General features: G+C 52.2%; 5 protein-coding genes across 5 annotated transcripts; 3 read left to right on the forward strand and 2 right to left on the reverse strand.

The window, feature by feature from the left end:
• Positions 1–2559: 2559 nt before the first annotated feature.
• On the reverse strand, positions 2560–4216 carry CGCS363_v010250 (uncharacterized protein; the record flags this gene model as incomplete). Its single annotated transcript, XM_036642099.1, has 4 exons — positions 2560–2700; positions 2752–2944; positions 3257–3437; positions 3763–4216. 4 exons carry the CDS (start codon positions 4214–4216, stop codon positions 2560–2562), a joined length of 969 nt encoding a protein of 322 aa, XP_036493824.1.
• Positions 4217–5216: 1000 nt separating this feature from the next.
• On the forward strand, positions 5217–5573 carry CGCS363_v010251 (uncharacterized protein; the record flags this gene model as incomplete). The annotated part of the gene is made up of 1 exon (XM_036642100.1): positions 5217–5573. One exon carries the CDS (start codon positions 5217–5219, stop codon positions 5571–5573), a length of 357 nt encoding a protein of 118 aa, XP_036493480.1.
• Positions 5574–6782: 1209 nt separating this feature from the next.
• On the reverse strand, positions 6783–7325 carry CGCS363_v010252 (uncharacterized protein; the record flags this gene model as incomplete). Its single annotated transcript, XM_036642101.1, has 3 exons — positions 6783–6990; positions 7067–7154; positions 7265–7325. The coding sequence occupies 3 exons, from the start codon at positions 7323–7325 to the stop codon at positions 6783–6785; spliced, it is 357 nt and encodes a 118-aa protein (XP_036493822.1).
• A 1061-nt stretch (positions 7326–8386) lies between these two features.
• On the forward strand, positions 8387–10126 carry pho-4-0 (Phosphate-repressible phosphate permease pho-4; the record flags this gene model as incomplete). Its single annotated transcript, XM_036642102.1, has 1 exon — positions 8387–10126. One exon carries the CDS (start codon positions 8387–8389, stop codon positions 10124–10126), a length of 1740 nt encoding a protein of 579 aa, XP_036493823.1.
• A 1748-nt stretch (positions 10127–11874) lies between these two features.
• Positions 11875–13537, forward strand: hpxO-0 (FAD-dependent urate hydroxylase; the record flags this gene model as incomplete). The annotated part of the gene is made up of 6 exons (XM_036642103.1): positions 11875–12297; positions 12356–12822; positions 12882–12942; positions 13002–13197; positions 13268–13349; positions 13411–13537. The coding sequence occupies 6 exons, from the start codon at positions 11875–11877 to the stop codon at positions 13535–13537; spliced, it is 1356 nt and encodes a 451-aa protein (XP_036493820.1).
• Positions 13538–14375: the final 838 nt, after the last annotated feature.

Genomic DNA, 14375 nt, shown 5'->3' on the forward strand with positions numbered 1-14375 from the left:
GCCGTGAGCCTGAGGTGCTCTCCTGTCAGTTTGGCACTTCCGTACATCCCCGTTTGGCAGAATGATCACTAAGGCCTTGGATTGTATTCAACAAAGCCAAGCGGGGTTTATTTCCATGGGACGAAACTCACGGTAGTTCCTCTGTGCAATCCTGTTCTGCGCTTTGCGACGTTCATTGATGTCGGTGATGTGCGACCAATCGTCATCCCGTGAAGTCATTGCCATATCTGGTGTAAGTGCCGGGCAGAAACACGTTTGCAGGCAGCATTTGACGGGGTGGTTGTCCGACGACAATTGGTCTCATCGCGATTGCTCGACAATGATGGATATAGACTGTTTGTATAATTCAACTTGAGACGCAGCGCGCCGGGACCCCTCACGGCGCGTAGAATACTATTGAGGTTGTTGATACCACGCTCCGAAGTATAAAATCTGGAGCGTCACATAATAACGTTTCGCTGAACCTAGGGCAGCCTGTTCGTTCCATTCCCCTGGATGCGCGTTAAATGACTCGCGATACGTCTCAATGGACGCAAACAATGTCCGAAAAAACGACAACGCCGCTTACAACCAGAAACTCGGGTTTCTTGTTGCGACCCCACCACTTGTTGTAGAAATGTCTCTGAGCAAGCAAGTCACTGAGGTTCTTGGCAGCATGTCCTCGGTTGTCAGGTCTGAGCTGCTGTCTGATTTTGCAACGTGGTTTACCAATTCAGCTAAGCTTTAGATCCATGCAAGTGCCAGGACCCTGAAAACCTTACTTTTCGTGCTCGATGCACAAGCGAGAGTTTCCCGAGTCAGTAGACTGGCTCGCCGTCGGGACTAAGAATCGACTTAACATTGGGAGCCTTCCAGAAGATTGATGTGCCTCTCAGCATGTGGTCTGGGAAAGTTAATCCTGCCTGAACGCATGGAAGTTTGGCTAGTCCGCTACGCCGCTAAGCCGAAGTGCTGACGTACAATTTGCCCGGCTTGCCTACGTGAACTCTGAAATTTCCGACAGGCAGGGTTACAAGCCGCTTTAGTTGAAATAAACTAGCATAAAGCCTCATAGCGAGTCAAACGACGACTGTCTTGCCGTTAGATGGTTTCTTCACGAAATTCGCGTTCCGTTGCTTCTATTGCCTCGCACCGGGCTTGTGGTAATACGGGACCTTTCAACTCGGACCGCGGATAAACGGCCTCTTCCTACCTACCCACAGACGTCCGGCATAACCTCACTTCAGCTCGGCAAAAACGGCCGTAACCGTATGCGTATCCCGAGGTTGCAACTCAATGATTCAGTGCCCCGACGAAGAGGAGCTCTCGCCCGCAGGCACACCCCGCTTAGATTGCAATAACCAGCTGTCATAACCAGGGGATGTTCTCTTCCGATCGTTACATTGAGTGTAGAGTGGACACGATCTCGATGGGCATTGCTCTTCAACGTAGCCCCAGATTCCTAGAGTAATCAAATAAACTTCGATTCGTCAATTATTGGTGGCTTGTACGCAGCGGTCTTCTTTCCCCCGCATCATGTCGCACTGCCGAGTTTCGGGTCCACTTCTGCCTCGTCTTGCTCGGACAAAAGTTGCGGCAAAAACGTGGCCATTGTGCGATTGATCGTTGGTTCCTTGCGAAAAACAACTGCGTAAATTGTGTTATGTGGAGAGTGAGAGTCCAGGCACAAAACACTTTTGCAAATCCATGCATTAATCTCGGTCACTCCCGGCTGTAAGACCCTTCAAAAAGGCTGCGAATTCAATCTCTGAGTCTTTTGCTAACGCGGATATTATTGTATGGATGGAAGATGTAGCATACTGGTTTCCGAGGTTGGAGGAAGCCAGCATAATCCGATGTATCCCAAATTGTGTCAGGCCTGAAGAATGATGAAGCCTTGCGGGCAACACACAAAGGTTTTCAGAAGGATACTGAACGATCCTCGATTGATCTGAATCTTCTCGCGATTTCACTTCAAGTTATCTGGCCTCTTCTTGTAGTATCATGTTGTTGCACACTCAACTAAGCCATCCCGAGGTGCCCGACTGTGCCGGGCTTTGACGACTCCACAAGGAATATTCGAACAGCAGTATCCCATTGACTGCTGCATGACGCCAATAAATTGGAACGCCAAGTATATCTAATCACGTATGGTTCCGAAGGATCGACAATTATTTTGGGCGAAAGAGAGATTCATATGAGACTAAATTAGAGAAATTGCGTATACTCTATGTACTGGCATCGTGCAGTAGTCGATGAGATATCGGTCAAAATAAACACAACGACAGTATCTGATTACGGCGAAGAATTTGACATTGTCATAATTAAAATGTTGGAGGCGAACACAATCGTATCCATGATGAGAATCTCAGTTGAGGCGATTCCAATAGGCGTATTTGGGGGATTTAAACCATCGCTTGGTCCTAGCTGACAACCCGAATTACGCTGAAGTACAATGACGCTCAACATCGCAAGCGTGTTACCAAACTTGGGTTCGAAGGAAGTTCTGAGTATTGAGCAGAAGCGGTGATGCAATCTTGAGATGCGGTACTGACTTCAAATCCATCCTCCAACACCCCCTTATAACAAGTCAATCGCCTGTTTGGAGTTGTCCACGCCAGTGATTTTGAAGACCATCCAGTTCCAGAACGTCGAGACTTCTCCAATGAAGGAAAGCAGACGCATGATTGCCCTGGCCTGGAACTTCGACGTGTCGGACGCCTTACAATTCTGCGTTAGCGCCAGTCAAATATATGGCCTGGAGCAGCTTACCAGTGGATTGTTGCCTCCGCTTTGTCTAACCCATTCAAATGCGCGAGGTATGACAGCACCTTCGTAAGACTTACACGCTTCCATGAAGTCTTGCTCACGAGTACCGTTTGCCGTCTTTGCCTTCTCCGCCAACCTAGTCAGGAGAGGAAGAGCGTCGGCAGTGTCAAGCATGGACTGGTTGCCGCCCATACCTCTACCACAATAGGTCAGTAAATTCCTGATTATTCGCGGGGCTATGGTCCTCCACTGCGTACCTAGACGGAAGCATCGCATGCATGGCATCTCCAATGAGCCAGACATGCGGGTTTCCAAGGCGTTCATCATCAGGTGAAGCTATAGCACGACGCCAGTCAAGAGGAGGGCGAGAAGAAACCCTCGGAGTCCAGCAATACATATCTTGTCCGTGAAACATATTGAAGATTTGGTGACTGGAGAGACTCGACGTAAGTACAGCTACAAAGCTCGAGGTATTTCGTCGATAAAGACTAACGGCTGATTCACTTACTGTTGTGGAGACCAATCGCGGATAAGTAGCTCAGCTGCATCCCATTTCTCCTCCGTTGTTAATGTGTCAAACTCTTGAGGCATTCGATCACGGTGCCATCCTATTCCAAGCATGGTAGATATGCCCTGTTCAGAGCTATGTTTTGAGTCGGTAGCGTTTCCAACCTCTCTTGGAAGGTACACTATCAAATAAGCCGTCAATAGAGTAGTGAGCAGGTTTATAAGTCATCTCTCACCTTGGAAGAAAAGGGTGGCTCCGCCATCAATAGTACCTACTGGAGAATGCAGCTTTTGAGGAATATCGTTGAAGACTGAGACTGGGAAGTCTTTCCTCGCAAGGAATCCATAATAGGAACTGACCTCTTCTAGATTATTGAGCCCCAAGAGGCAATTGACCTTGGACCTGTCAGCCCAGATACCTACCTAGTAAGATTCACCGATATGCAGCAGTTACCTTGGATCCACTTCCGTCCGCCCCAATAAGAACATCACAAGTGTCAGACGTACCATCATCAAAGAAGGCCTTGACAAAGTGCCGACTGCCATCTCGGTGTATCTCGTAGTTCGTAAGTCGCTTCTCATTGTGGAGTTTTCCCATCTTGTGGAGTGGCTCGGAGAGAGCCTCTCGAAGAGATACGCGGTTGATCGGGGTCGACCTCTGATATCCCGGCATCTTCCCTGGCTCAAACAACTTGTTGAAGTGCTTGTCGTACACAACGGGTGGGTTTGAGACAGTCGAGCGAGCAAACCGTCTGGCAATAGAATCGATTTGCTCTTGTTCCAAGCATGCCCGCATGCCGATAAGAGCTCCCTCGCCCAGCCGAATCTGGAATCCTTCGCGTTTCGAGTGCTTCTCTGCGCGCTCATAGACTTCGAAGTCGATACTGTGCTTGGCGAGACCATTGGCAAGCAAACTGCCGGCTAGCCCAGAGCCGATGATAATGACTTTGAAAGAGGTCATGGTCCTTCAAGATAGCGAGGAAGAATTACAACTCTCACACAGGAAAAGACAAACATGTTGATCAATACGCACTTTTCCAACCCCGTGGAATTATATGCTAGACATCTTGGTTCATCGTCTGATGTCTGCGGATCGCAGTTGCATAGCGTCCAATCAATCCAAGCACCGCGACACCTTCGGTAAAACGAACCCACCGAATCGGGAGGTCGTGGTCTCCGATTACCGACTTCAAAGGCGGCGGGCGCAGTGTTGGAGATCCGAGGCACCGTTTATCTTTTAAAAGGGTGTGATACGATGCTGTTCCGAGACAGCTGGAACTCCACGGATACTCACCAGCTAGGTAATTAACTGCCGACGAGTAGTTCTTGAAATGTAACATGTGCGCTTTCCAAACTTTGATCAAGTCGTTCACGATACAATGAGTTGGTATCATGCATGTTCAGACTCAAGGCTAAGGGCGGCTGTAGAGGAAATTAGGGCAGAGTTCTAGAACATTTCTTGGAGCATGTGCCCTAATGGCACAAGATGTTGCGTAACCCTCGCTAGCGATCCTATTTATTCGCCCATATTTAACCTGTAAGGTAGGCAAGCAGCAATCCATTGCTAGGATGCGCATGATCTACAGGGCACGTGGCTGACATTTGCGGTGCTCTGCCTTATCAACTCGCAAAGCCCGGGTGAGACCAACCGTGCTCGGATTATCATTTCCCATTCGTCGCGACCGACAGTACATCAAGAATGATAAACAATCGTGTCTTGGGGCACGGGCGACCTCCATATGTCATCATGATCCTCCTTGCACAAATCCCATCACACAATTGCCGATCGCTGCTGCATGCGTCCTCCCCTAGCTGGTGTGGCTTGATGACATCATGAGGTCGAGCGGCAAGCTCCCCAAGCTCCTCAAGCTCCCTTATCAGAACGACTTCCCAAGAACCCTAGAGCTTCAACCACACGAGATCTCATACCAAATAACTACCGAATCAATCAAATCACAATCATGGCACACCTAGCAACTCGCCAAAGGGTACTCCCCACACTCTCGCAGCAAGCGCGCTCACTGCCCTTCGCCCTTCGCGCAGCCAGCGCCCCGCGACGTCATCTCAGCGACAAACCAGGACTGGAGTCAACAGACATGCGAGACGCGGCGGACGCAAGAAAGACGTCTCCTCCCCAGCCCAAGATCACAAACTCCAGCGTGCCGGGACAGGGACCGGACAAGCTCACCGAGGAGCAGGAGCGCGGGGTAGACGAGCACAACCGCGATTTCGAGAAGAAGCACGACCGAGCGCAACCAGCTGCCGATGACAAGGTTGACAAGAAATTCTGGGGAAGCGGGACCGAGGATACCAAATAAGCGCCCTTCAAATTACGACACTGCGTAAGGGGGAATGCTGGTCGAGTGGCTGTTTGTAAGATACCAGGAGCGAGATCAAGGGTTACTGTATTGGCTGTAATACTCCAAAACCAATTCAGCATTTGGGAGAAAACGCTCTGCGCGAATGCATTGCTTCGGAGAACCACACGCTCGTGAGACGTGCTATCGTGATGACGCAATGTGGAATGAAGGTCATCTAGATAACTTCCCTTGGCGTGCTCAGATTAAATAGGCTGGCCGACCAAGAATGGTAGCGGCGCCTATCATCCGATCTATCAGTCTTATTATTACTGGCATATTGACGCTGTAAACCCACAGGACGAATAACGAGGACAATCTCAGGCTTGCATTGACACGTCTTGGGACTGCTCTGCCATGAATCGTGGTAACGAATGCTGACAACTGCCGTCCCATGCATTTGTTTCAATGTTGATGGCATTACGCTATCCCCGCATCGTCGGAGAGATTGATGTTGTATGATGTTCGCAGAATTATGGGACAGGAACGTTCTTGCTTGAACTGTATTGGCGCATCTGATCCGGATGGTCCAGATGCTATTGGGATTTCTTGGGTCGCATTGTTCATAGTCTTGGCAATCAAAGATGAAGGCATCTCCAAAGCAAAAGCCCACGAACACTATGTTTCTGTCATGAAACTGCCTAAAATAGCCTTCCTCATAAGACTTAAGCTTGAGTGATATAAAGTTCCAACGCACACGGGCCGCTGTAAATCACGCTGTCCCATGTTGGGATTGGGGTTGATGTCTTGGCAATAACATGAGGACAGTGAACTGCGTGTATTTTTAGTAGGCAAAGACGGTCTTTTGTCAGATGCTTCAGTCAAAATGCCATGCCAAGAACGAAGAAGAGATAAATGGCCTCATTCTCAGGGTCCTCTCTATTTGATCAACCAATTATTCCGCAAAACCTCTTTGGTGATCGCGGTGTTCCCACTCGCGGGGCCTTGGCGCCCCCGCCAGCTGTCGGCAGCTCCCTAAAAGCTCCTCCCGAGCTTGCCAAGCTCCGACGCGTCGCGGTTCACAGCTTCGAAGCTACATTGCGAAAGCAGACTGAGCCACCTCCGTGTCTCTGTCCAACTTGGCAAAAATCAGAGAAAATCACGAATTGGACCCAGTGTCGACGCAGCATCTCAAGTGTACATCTCTTGGCTGAGGTGCGATGCAAAGTTTCAGAGTGGCGTAGGCTTGCCAAACCACGCGGCAATACCACCGGAGGACATCGACGACTCTAGAGCTAGCCACACAGTCAAGTCTTGGGGACCTCGCGGGTTGGGCGTACGCCATGCTTCTTTGGCGGCGATGGACATGTCCACGTGGGAGATGGTGCTTGCTGTGGAAAGACAGCTCAGAGGCGACGCGTCTGACTGAGGCTGTGAGCTAGAATCCGACGTAAGTATCTTAACCATCAATGGTGAGTTTGGACTAAGGGACCCTCAAAATCGCTGATCCTTACAGCGAGGACTTGACGGAGGTCGCGAAAGAAGAGAGATCAGCAGCCTTATCGGCCTCACCTTCGTTTTGTGTAGACTCGCTAACCCTCGCTGGAGAGTCTTGGCTGCGCGCACAATTCCTGTGGTCGCCCAGACTTCTGAAGACAGCGCCGCAGTGGACGCGTGACTCGTGACTCGCATCCCCCAAATGCTTCACCCACGGTACATCGTCCAGCCATAAGCAGCCAGCAATCGAGCTTGGCTGCGGGTATTATCGCTCATGCCGACCTGTTGCAATTGGATGCCGTGCAGGATCAAGGATGAGTGCCTACAGTGGCCTTCGGTCAGCGAGAAGGGCAATCCGGGAGAAAGGACAGCCTCGGAGGTTCCATTGAGCAGCATGACATGCCATGCGAGTCTTCAGTGGAGGGAACCGAGGAAGAGAGAGGAAGCTGGATAGGGGAGCTGCTCGCGTGCTCTCCTACCCAGTCGATTGCCACATGTGCTCTCAGAAGAGCAGGAGGGCACGCGACAGCAGCCGTGGTTGAGTCTCTGTAAGACTCCGCTGGAGTCTAGCGTCAGATCTCGTGTCTTGGCAGGCATCACGGAGAGTTCACCACCAAGAAGTCGCAAGCACGACCTGGTGCGTCGACAGCGTATTGAAACAGCAACGTGCTTGCGAAAACGACTGTGACTGGCTGGAATCGTCTGACGGATCGGTCGTCGGTACCTCGAAAGCCAAGAAGGCCAAGATCCAAGGTGGCACCCGCCTCGCCAATACCAGCCGCCGATGTGGATGGTCGCAGAGCTCGGCGCAGACTGGGCATCCGTCAAAACATCCACCGCATGGGTCTCGATGGCCACTTTCACTGACGAGAAGGTGCAATTGAGATTTTTTATCTGATTTTTCCAAAGTCTCTTGCCCGGCTCAATGTGCGGCGAACACCACCATGGCCAGGGTAGCAGCGACCGCCGGTCCTTGATTGACAACAGAGGAGAAAGAAAGGAAGAAGGGGGAGGAGGAGAAACACCCACTCCTCCCCCACGTTGGCCAGCCCTCGTCTCCAGAGTCCAGACATCCATCCTCCATTGCTGGGAACCTCTCCGACCTCACCCTCTCTATAAAGGTCGCGGCGCTCCAGGTCTCTCCTGTGGCTCTTGACCTTGAGAGACCCGACAAGCCTCCTCTCTACTTATACTTCAAGCCCCCATCCCTCTCTGGGCCGCAATCATCGTAGTGAAGATTCCTCTTCCTACTTCACCCCCTCGGCTCTCTCTTCCTACTCCCTCTCTAGTACGAACATCGATATCAGTATTCGACTTTCTCCCTCAACGCCGCCGTCATGGCTGCCCTCCCGCAGTATGACTGGATCATCGCCCTGATCAGCATCGCCTTCTGCGGCAGCTCTTTCGGAAACGGCGCCAACGATGTCGCCAACTCCTACGCCACCTCGGTGGCCGCCCGCACCCTGACCATGCCCCAGGTCGGCTTTCTGTCCATGTTCACCGAGTTTTTTGGCGCCGTCGTCCTCGGATCCCGCGTCACCGGAACGATCAAGAACAATATCATCGGCCTCGATCGCTTCCGCGGGACCCCCGCAACCCTCATCCTTGCCATGGGCTGTGCCGAGTTCGCCAGTGCCTTCTGGTTGCTCACTGCCACCAAGATTGGATACCCTGTCTCAACAACGCAGACCATCGTCGGTGCCTTGGTTGGCGTTGGCATAGCTGCGGAAGCTGGCGTATCTTGGGGCTGGAAGGATGGAAGCGTGTCCCAGGTTGCCGCATCTTGGGTCATCGCCCCTTTGATCTCTGCAGTCTTCTCCGCCATTCTCTTTGGAAGTCTCAAATTCGCTGTCCTCGAGCGCAAGAACCCCTTCGAGAAAGCAATGAAGGCCATTCCGTTTTACCTCGCCTTTACCGCTGCAGTTCTCGCCCTGTTCATTATCATCGAGGCCCCTGGTGCGCCGTCACTCGAGGAGCTCGGTGCCGGCATTGCATGCGCAATCGTCTTGGGTACCTTCTTTGGTGCTCTTCTTCTCGCCTACGTCTTCTTCCTGCCATATGTCCACCGAAGGCTTGTGAAGCAAGACACGCGCATCCGACTGCGTCACGTCTTCCTTGGGCCCTTGTTGTGGATGGAGAACCCGCCCATCTATCTGCCTGCAAAGGGCGACGAGGTGGTTGTCGACTACAACGCCAGGATTGTATCCCCCAATGACAATGAGGACATTGAGAAGCAAAAGGCCAAGACCGAGTCTAGTGCCGACAAGGGAGAGAAGCTCGTCAACGACCATTCCCCGACCAGCCCGACCGCAGCACCCTTGTCTCTTGAGGACGTTGAGCGCGGCAAGACAGCACCCCCCGCGAGCGCTTACAAACGTATGCCTGAACCTGAGGAACGCTTCCTTGCTCCAACGGCTCACCTTCCCATTCACAACCCCAAGCGTATTTGGAGCTTCATCAAGTATATCTTTCTTCAAGGAGTCACGCGTGACTGCGTCAACCACGCTGATACCCAGCTTGCCTCCGTTCATGGAAAAGCCAAGCAATACGATATTCGCGCTGAGCACCTGTTGACGTATGCCCAAGTCGCCAGCGCCATGATGATGTCCATTGCTCACGGCTCCAACGATGTTGCCAATGCAGTCGGGCCTTGGATTGCGGCGTACCAGGTCTACATGACGGGCGAAGTGTCCGAAAAAGGCGAAAGCCCAATCTGGATTCTCGTTGTCGCCGGCTTTCTCCTCGGTGCTGGCTTCTGGTTCATGGGCTATAAGATTATAAGGGCAATGGGAAACAAGATGACCTCCGTTACACCCAGCCGAGGCTTCAGCATGGAATTGGGCGCAGCCATCACCGTTTTGGTTGCCAGTCGTCTTGGCCTTCCTGTCAGCACCACACAATGTCTGACTGGTTCCATCGTCGGTGTTGCCTTGATGAACTTCGATGTTCGCGCTGTAAACTGGCGCCAGGTTGCCTTTGTGTTCTCTGGCTGGTTCATTACACTACCCTGTGCGGGTTTGATTGGTGGCTTGTTGATGGCGATGTCCCTGAACACCCCCCAGTTCGGCCAGGGATAATATTCCTGGGAAGCATCAAGGCGTTAATGGTTTTGGTCAAATCGGATATGGGTTAGCTGCACCCTATGGCTGTTGGATAAGGTCGGGGCACTAGACAGTACTTCTTACTGGTATTGATGAGAAAATGACAACAATAGAACATGAGAACAAACATACCCGCTTTAACTTGCTTGTGAAAAGATCGAGCGTTTCTTGAGAGCAATCACATGATAGACTCGAAGACCATGTTGCCGGCGGCCGATCCAAAACATGCTGTTGGCTCGGCTCTCTACGTTGCACTGTGTGCCATTACCTTACAACACCTTCAGTGCAACGCTGCAGCTCCATCAGGCTGCATATATCTACAGCACTCAGGGATCTTGATTCAACATCAGTTGAACAAATAAAGACTATGTTTCCACTGATCGGTGTGCTCTTAAGTTTTATGAAATTGGTCAGACGTTTGTCTTCAATGGGATTGAGACCAACCTGCCGGTCTAATCGACTAGTCCTGACGCTTCGTATGAGGCTTTGTCCGTAGCTAGGGACGGAACGGCGAATCCTGGTAGGTCAATTTTTACGTCAAATGCCTTGGGATTTGATGTGTACCAATTTTCTCAGCTTCATCGCATGAGCGAGGAGACGGGAAACAGAGATTGCTTTTGCTATCTTCCTTCGATGATCATACAGATCGGCCAACGTAGAAGTTGTTTAACGTGATGAAAGACACTTGTCACGCCATTGAGTGTCACAGCCAGGCCTTATGACATCCATGGTATCTTGATCAGCATTTGCGGACAGCGGACAGTGGACAATAACCTGATCGTTCGTTTGACTTCTGCCGCCGTCGGAAGTGTTCGCGACGTTGAGTTCAATTGCGGTTGCTGTACGTCAGAATAGACACATCCAGAAACCAACCTAGTGGTCTAGTCGGCTAAGTCCCATCGAACATTCGTCTTTTAGCTGCCCACTAAACTGCCACGAATTACCGGGGGCGGGGGAGCTTAGTTTTGCTCGCTTTCGGGCGGCTTTGGGGCGACCATGCGGCATCGCGAAAGCTGGGACGATTTCCAAACAGATTAGATATGCAATGAACAATAAGCGTGCCTCGTCATACGTAAGAGATCAGCGGGAATACTGTTCGGGTGCACTGTGATACGGAAGAGCCTGCGGAAGTCATCCTCCAGCGCTGCAGCAGTGATTGCGGCAATTGCACCAGAGTCGTGTGCGGCCCGCACACCTTTCCGATAGGGATTTCGGATAGATGCCGAGACCCGGCGCCGTGGATTTGGCGATAACACGCCAGCGGGTCATTGGTGCAGTGATTGGGCATCTTTCCTCGATTCTGGGGCCTCCTCAAGATCTCTTCCTCTGCAACATGAAGCTATCAGTGGGTTAGATTGAGCGGTTGCTGCACCCCCATATTGCCGTACCTTATCCGCCCATCTGATGCGGTTCTGAGGCACACGACGGACGGGCGTGGGATCTGTTATCGACGACCGCGACAAGCCGGCCGCACGGATGGGGCAAAGATGGAGGGTGTGTTGATGCTCGGATTGGCAATACACGCATGACCTTATCCTAGTGATGATGCCGACCGTGAAGTACATATGCCGGCCTCGTGGCAGTTCTTCGAGAGCCTTGTTCGCTACTTTACCTTTCGCATCCATCGAGACAACATCGTGAAGAATTCATCCACTTGATCCGACATAATCGACTTCGTCCGATATTCTTTAGGTCCACTTCCGTCACTACCAAAAGTCATCACCATGGGTTCTTTGCCGACTGCGGGGTGGAGGCAGCTCGACGTCGGAGTCGTCGGCGGTGGTATCGGCGGCATGTCCGTCGCGATCGCCCTCCGCCGCGCCGGCCATAAGGTCTCCATCTACGAGCGCAACGACTTTGCCGGAGAGGTCGGTGCCTCCGTCTCTTGTGCCGCGAACGGCACCCGCTGGCTGCATGAGTGGGGTGTCGACGTCCAGAAGGGCGACCCTGTCGTGCTGAAGAAGCTCATCAACCGCGACTGGAAGACGGGTGAGCCGGTCAGTGTGTACGACCTGGACGACTACGAGGAGCGCTGGGGATACGTTTACAACATGTTCCACCGCCAATACATGCATTCGATGCTCAAGGACACGGCCCTCGAGGAGGCCGGAGAGGGAACGCCTGCCAAGCTGTTTGTTAACTACAAGGTGAGACATTATTCCGGCCGACCTTGAAACATTGACGTTGTTAACGTGTTTGGTGTAGTGCAAAGAGATGGACATCGCTGCCGGAAAGGTGTCATTCGAAAACGGACATTCTGCCACGCACGACCTGATCATCGGAGCCGACGGTATCGGCAGCGCGGTGCGGGGCCTCATCGGTGTGAAGCCGGCGAAGCGCCCCGCCGACTCGAGCTGCCTCCACGCCAACGTTCTCACCGAGGATGCGGTCAAGGCCGGCCTCGTCGACTACTCGCAGGACGCCGCTCTCGAGTACTGGGGCGGCCAGGAGGGCAAGTGGGACAAGATTGTCCTGTCGCCTTGCAACGGAGGAAAGCTGCTGTCCTACTACTGCTTCTTCCCCAGAGACAAGGGCGACTACACCAACCAGGCTTGGGGTGTCGAGGACCGCCCCGTCGAGGAGCTGCTCGCTCCTTATCCTGAGTTGGATGCGCAGGTCAAGGCGCATCTCGCCATCGGCATGGACATCCAGCCCTGGCGTCTGTGGATGCAGTAAGTTTTCTATTCCCTGGACTGAATGGTTGTCGAGACAAAAGTTAACGGCTTGGTAGCGACCCCTACCCTTACATCAGCAAAGACAAGGTCTGCCTGTTGGGCGATGCAGGACACCCTGTAAGTAAACTCCATCCCTGTTCTCGAATGACCGGCATCCCACTGACCAGAGAGCATAGATGATGCCTCACCAAAGTCAAGGAGCTTGCATGGCGATTGAAGATGCGGCTGCCCTTGGCATCCTCTTTCACCCCAAGTACTTCAACGGCGACGTGAACGAGACTCTGTCCATGTACAACGACGTGCGCCTGCCCCGTGCTACGAGGGTGCAGCAGGCTGCTGCGAAGGCGGCCTACAACATCAACGAGCGCATCGGTGAGTCGCCCATCATTGTCAACCACGCAACTTGACTCATGGGCCCTGTTATGTCTGACTTCTTGCATAGGCTTCTCCAGCAATGCCGACAGCTGCAGCACGTACAAGGTTGAGGACGAGAAGGCCAAACTGACCATCGAGGAGATGAATGCGTAAGTGACCGCATCCCTGGACGTCGACTCGGGAGCCAATCAACTAACATCGTGGGTGCAGCTATGATATGTACAAGGACATTGAAGAGGTCATTGCGAAGAGGAACGGAACTGCGTTTACGCAAAAGTTCACCAAGGGCCTTCCCATCGGCCTCAAGCTCCCCAACGGCGTGATCATTGGGCAATAGGTTTTCTGACCTCGTCGGGTGGGGCTTTGTGGATTCTTTTCGTCTTTTCGTGTACCTATTTCCTGGAGTTTTGGGTTGGATGGAACCTCGTGTGCGATACCAGCGGGCTATCTAGATTTACGGAGATGATAAGGAAAAGAGAATTTTTGGTGTTCTTGAAATTCCTGAAGAAGAGTCATGTCATGGGCCGTGCAGTTAGTTATGCCTATTTGTGAACGAGTTGTGATCGACATCGTCAAATGTGCAGACCAGGGAGTCCACGAAAATATGGGCACGCAACTCAGTCTCCACGCACGATGCACCCAGCCCAGCAGCGCCAGTTCTCCAGACGGGCGGCCACTTTACGCTTGAAAGACTTCCCCTCGCAATCTTGGAACGTTGATGCGAAATGTCACAGTTATATGGTAAGTGTCGCCAAATCGAGAGGCGAATGCGTTAGGCGCGCGATACCATGCGATGCAGTCTGCATCACGAACGTGGCCCAGCATTAGATGCTGCAGATGAGGCTGGCGAGCAAAGTTTTCAGCCAACCATGCATCGCCGTTTTGACTCCCACGGACAGGATCTCCAACGACATGGCCTCATTATCGCGGCCATGCGGTGAGGGCCAGACTCCGCTCTCCCAGCATCACATCGGACCTCACACCAGAAGAGGGGTAGTTGAGGCGAAAGAAAGACGTATCTTAGGTACTTTGACAGCCCCAAGTTGACGATATCGAGGAATGACTTTGAAAAGACAACAAGACAGAGAGAGGCTCAAGACAAGGCAAACACTCTCGTCCTCAATGTTTCATGCAACCAAAGGGCGGTGGATGCGATCGGCCGAATCTGTATGCAA

Source organism: Colletotrichum siamense (genome assembly GCF_013390195.1).
Source record: "Colletotrichum siamense strain Cg363 chromosome Unknown KSG_Cg363_contig06, whole genome shotgun sequence".
NCBI lineage: Eukaryota > Fungi > Ascomycota > Sordariomycetes > Glomerellales > Glomerellaceae > Colletotrichum > Colletotrichum siamense.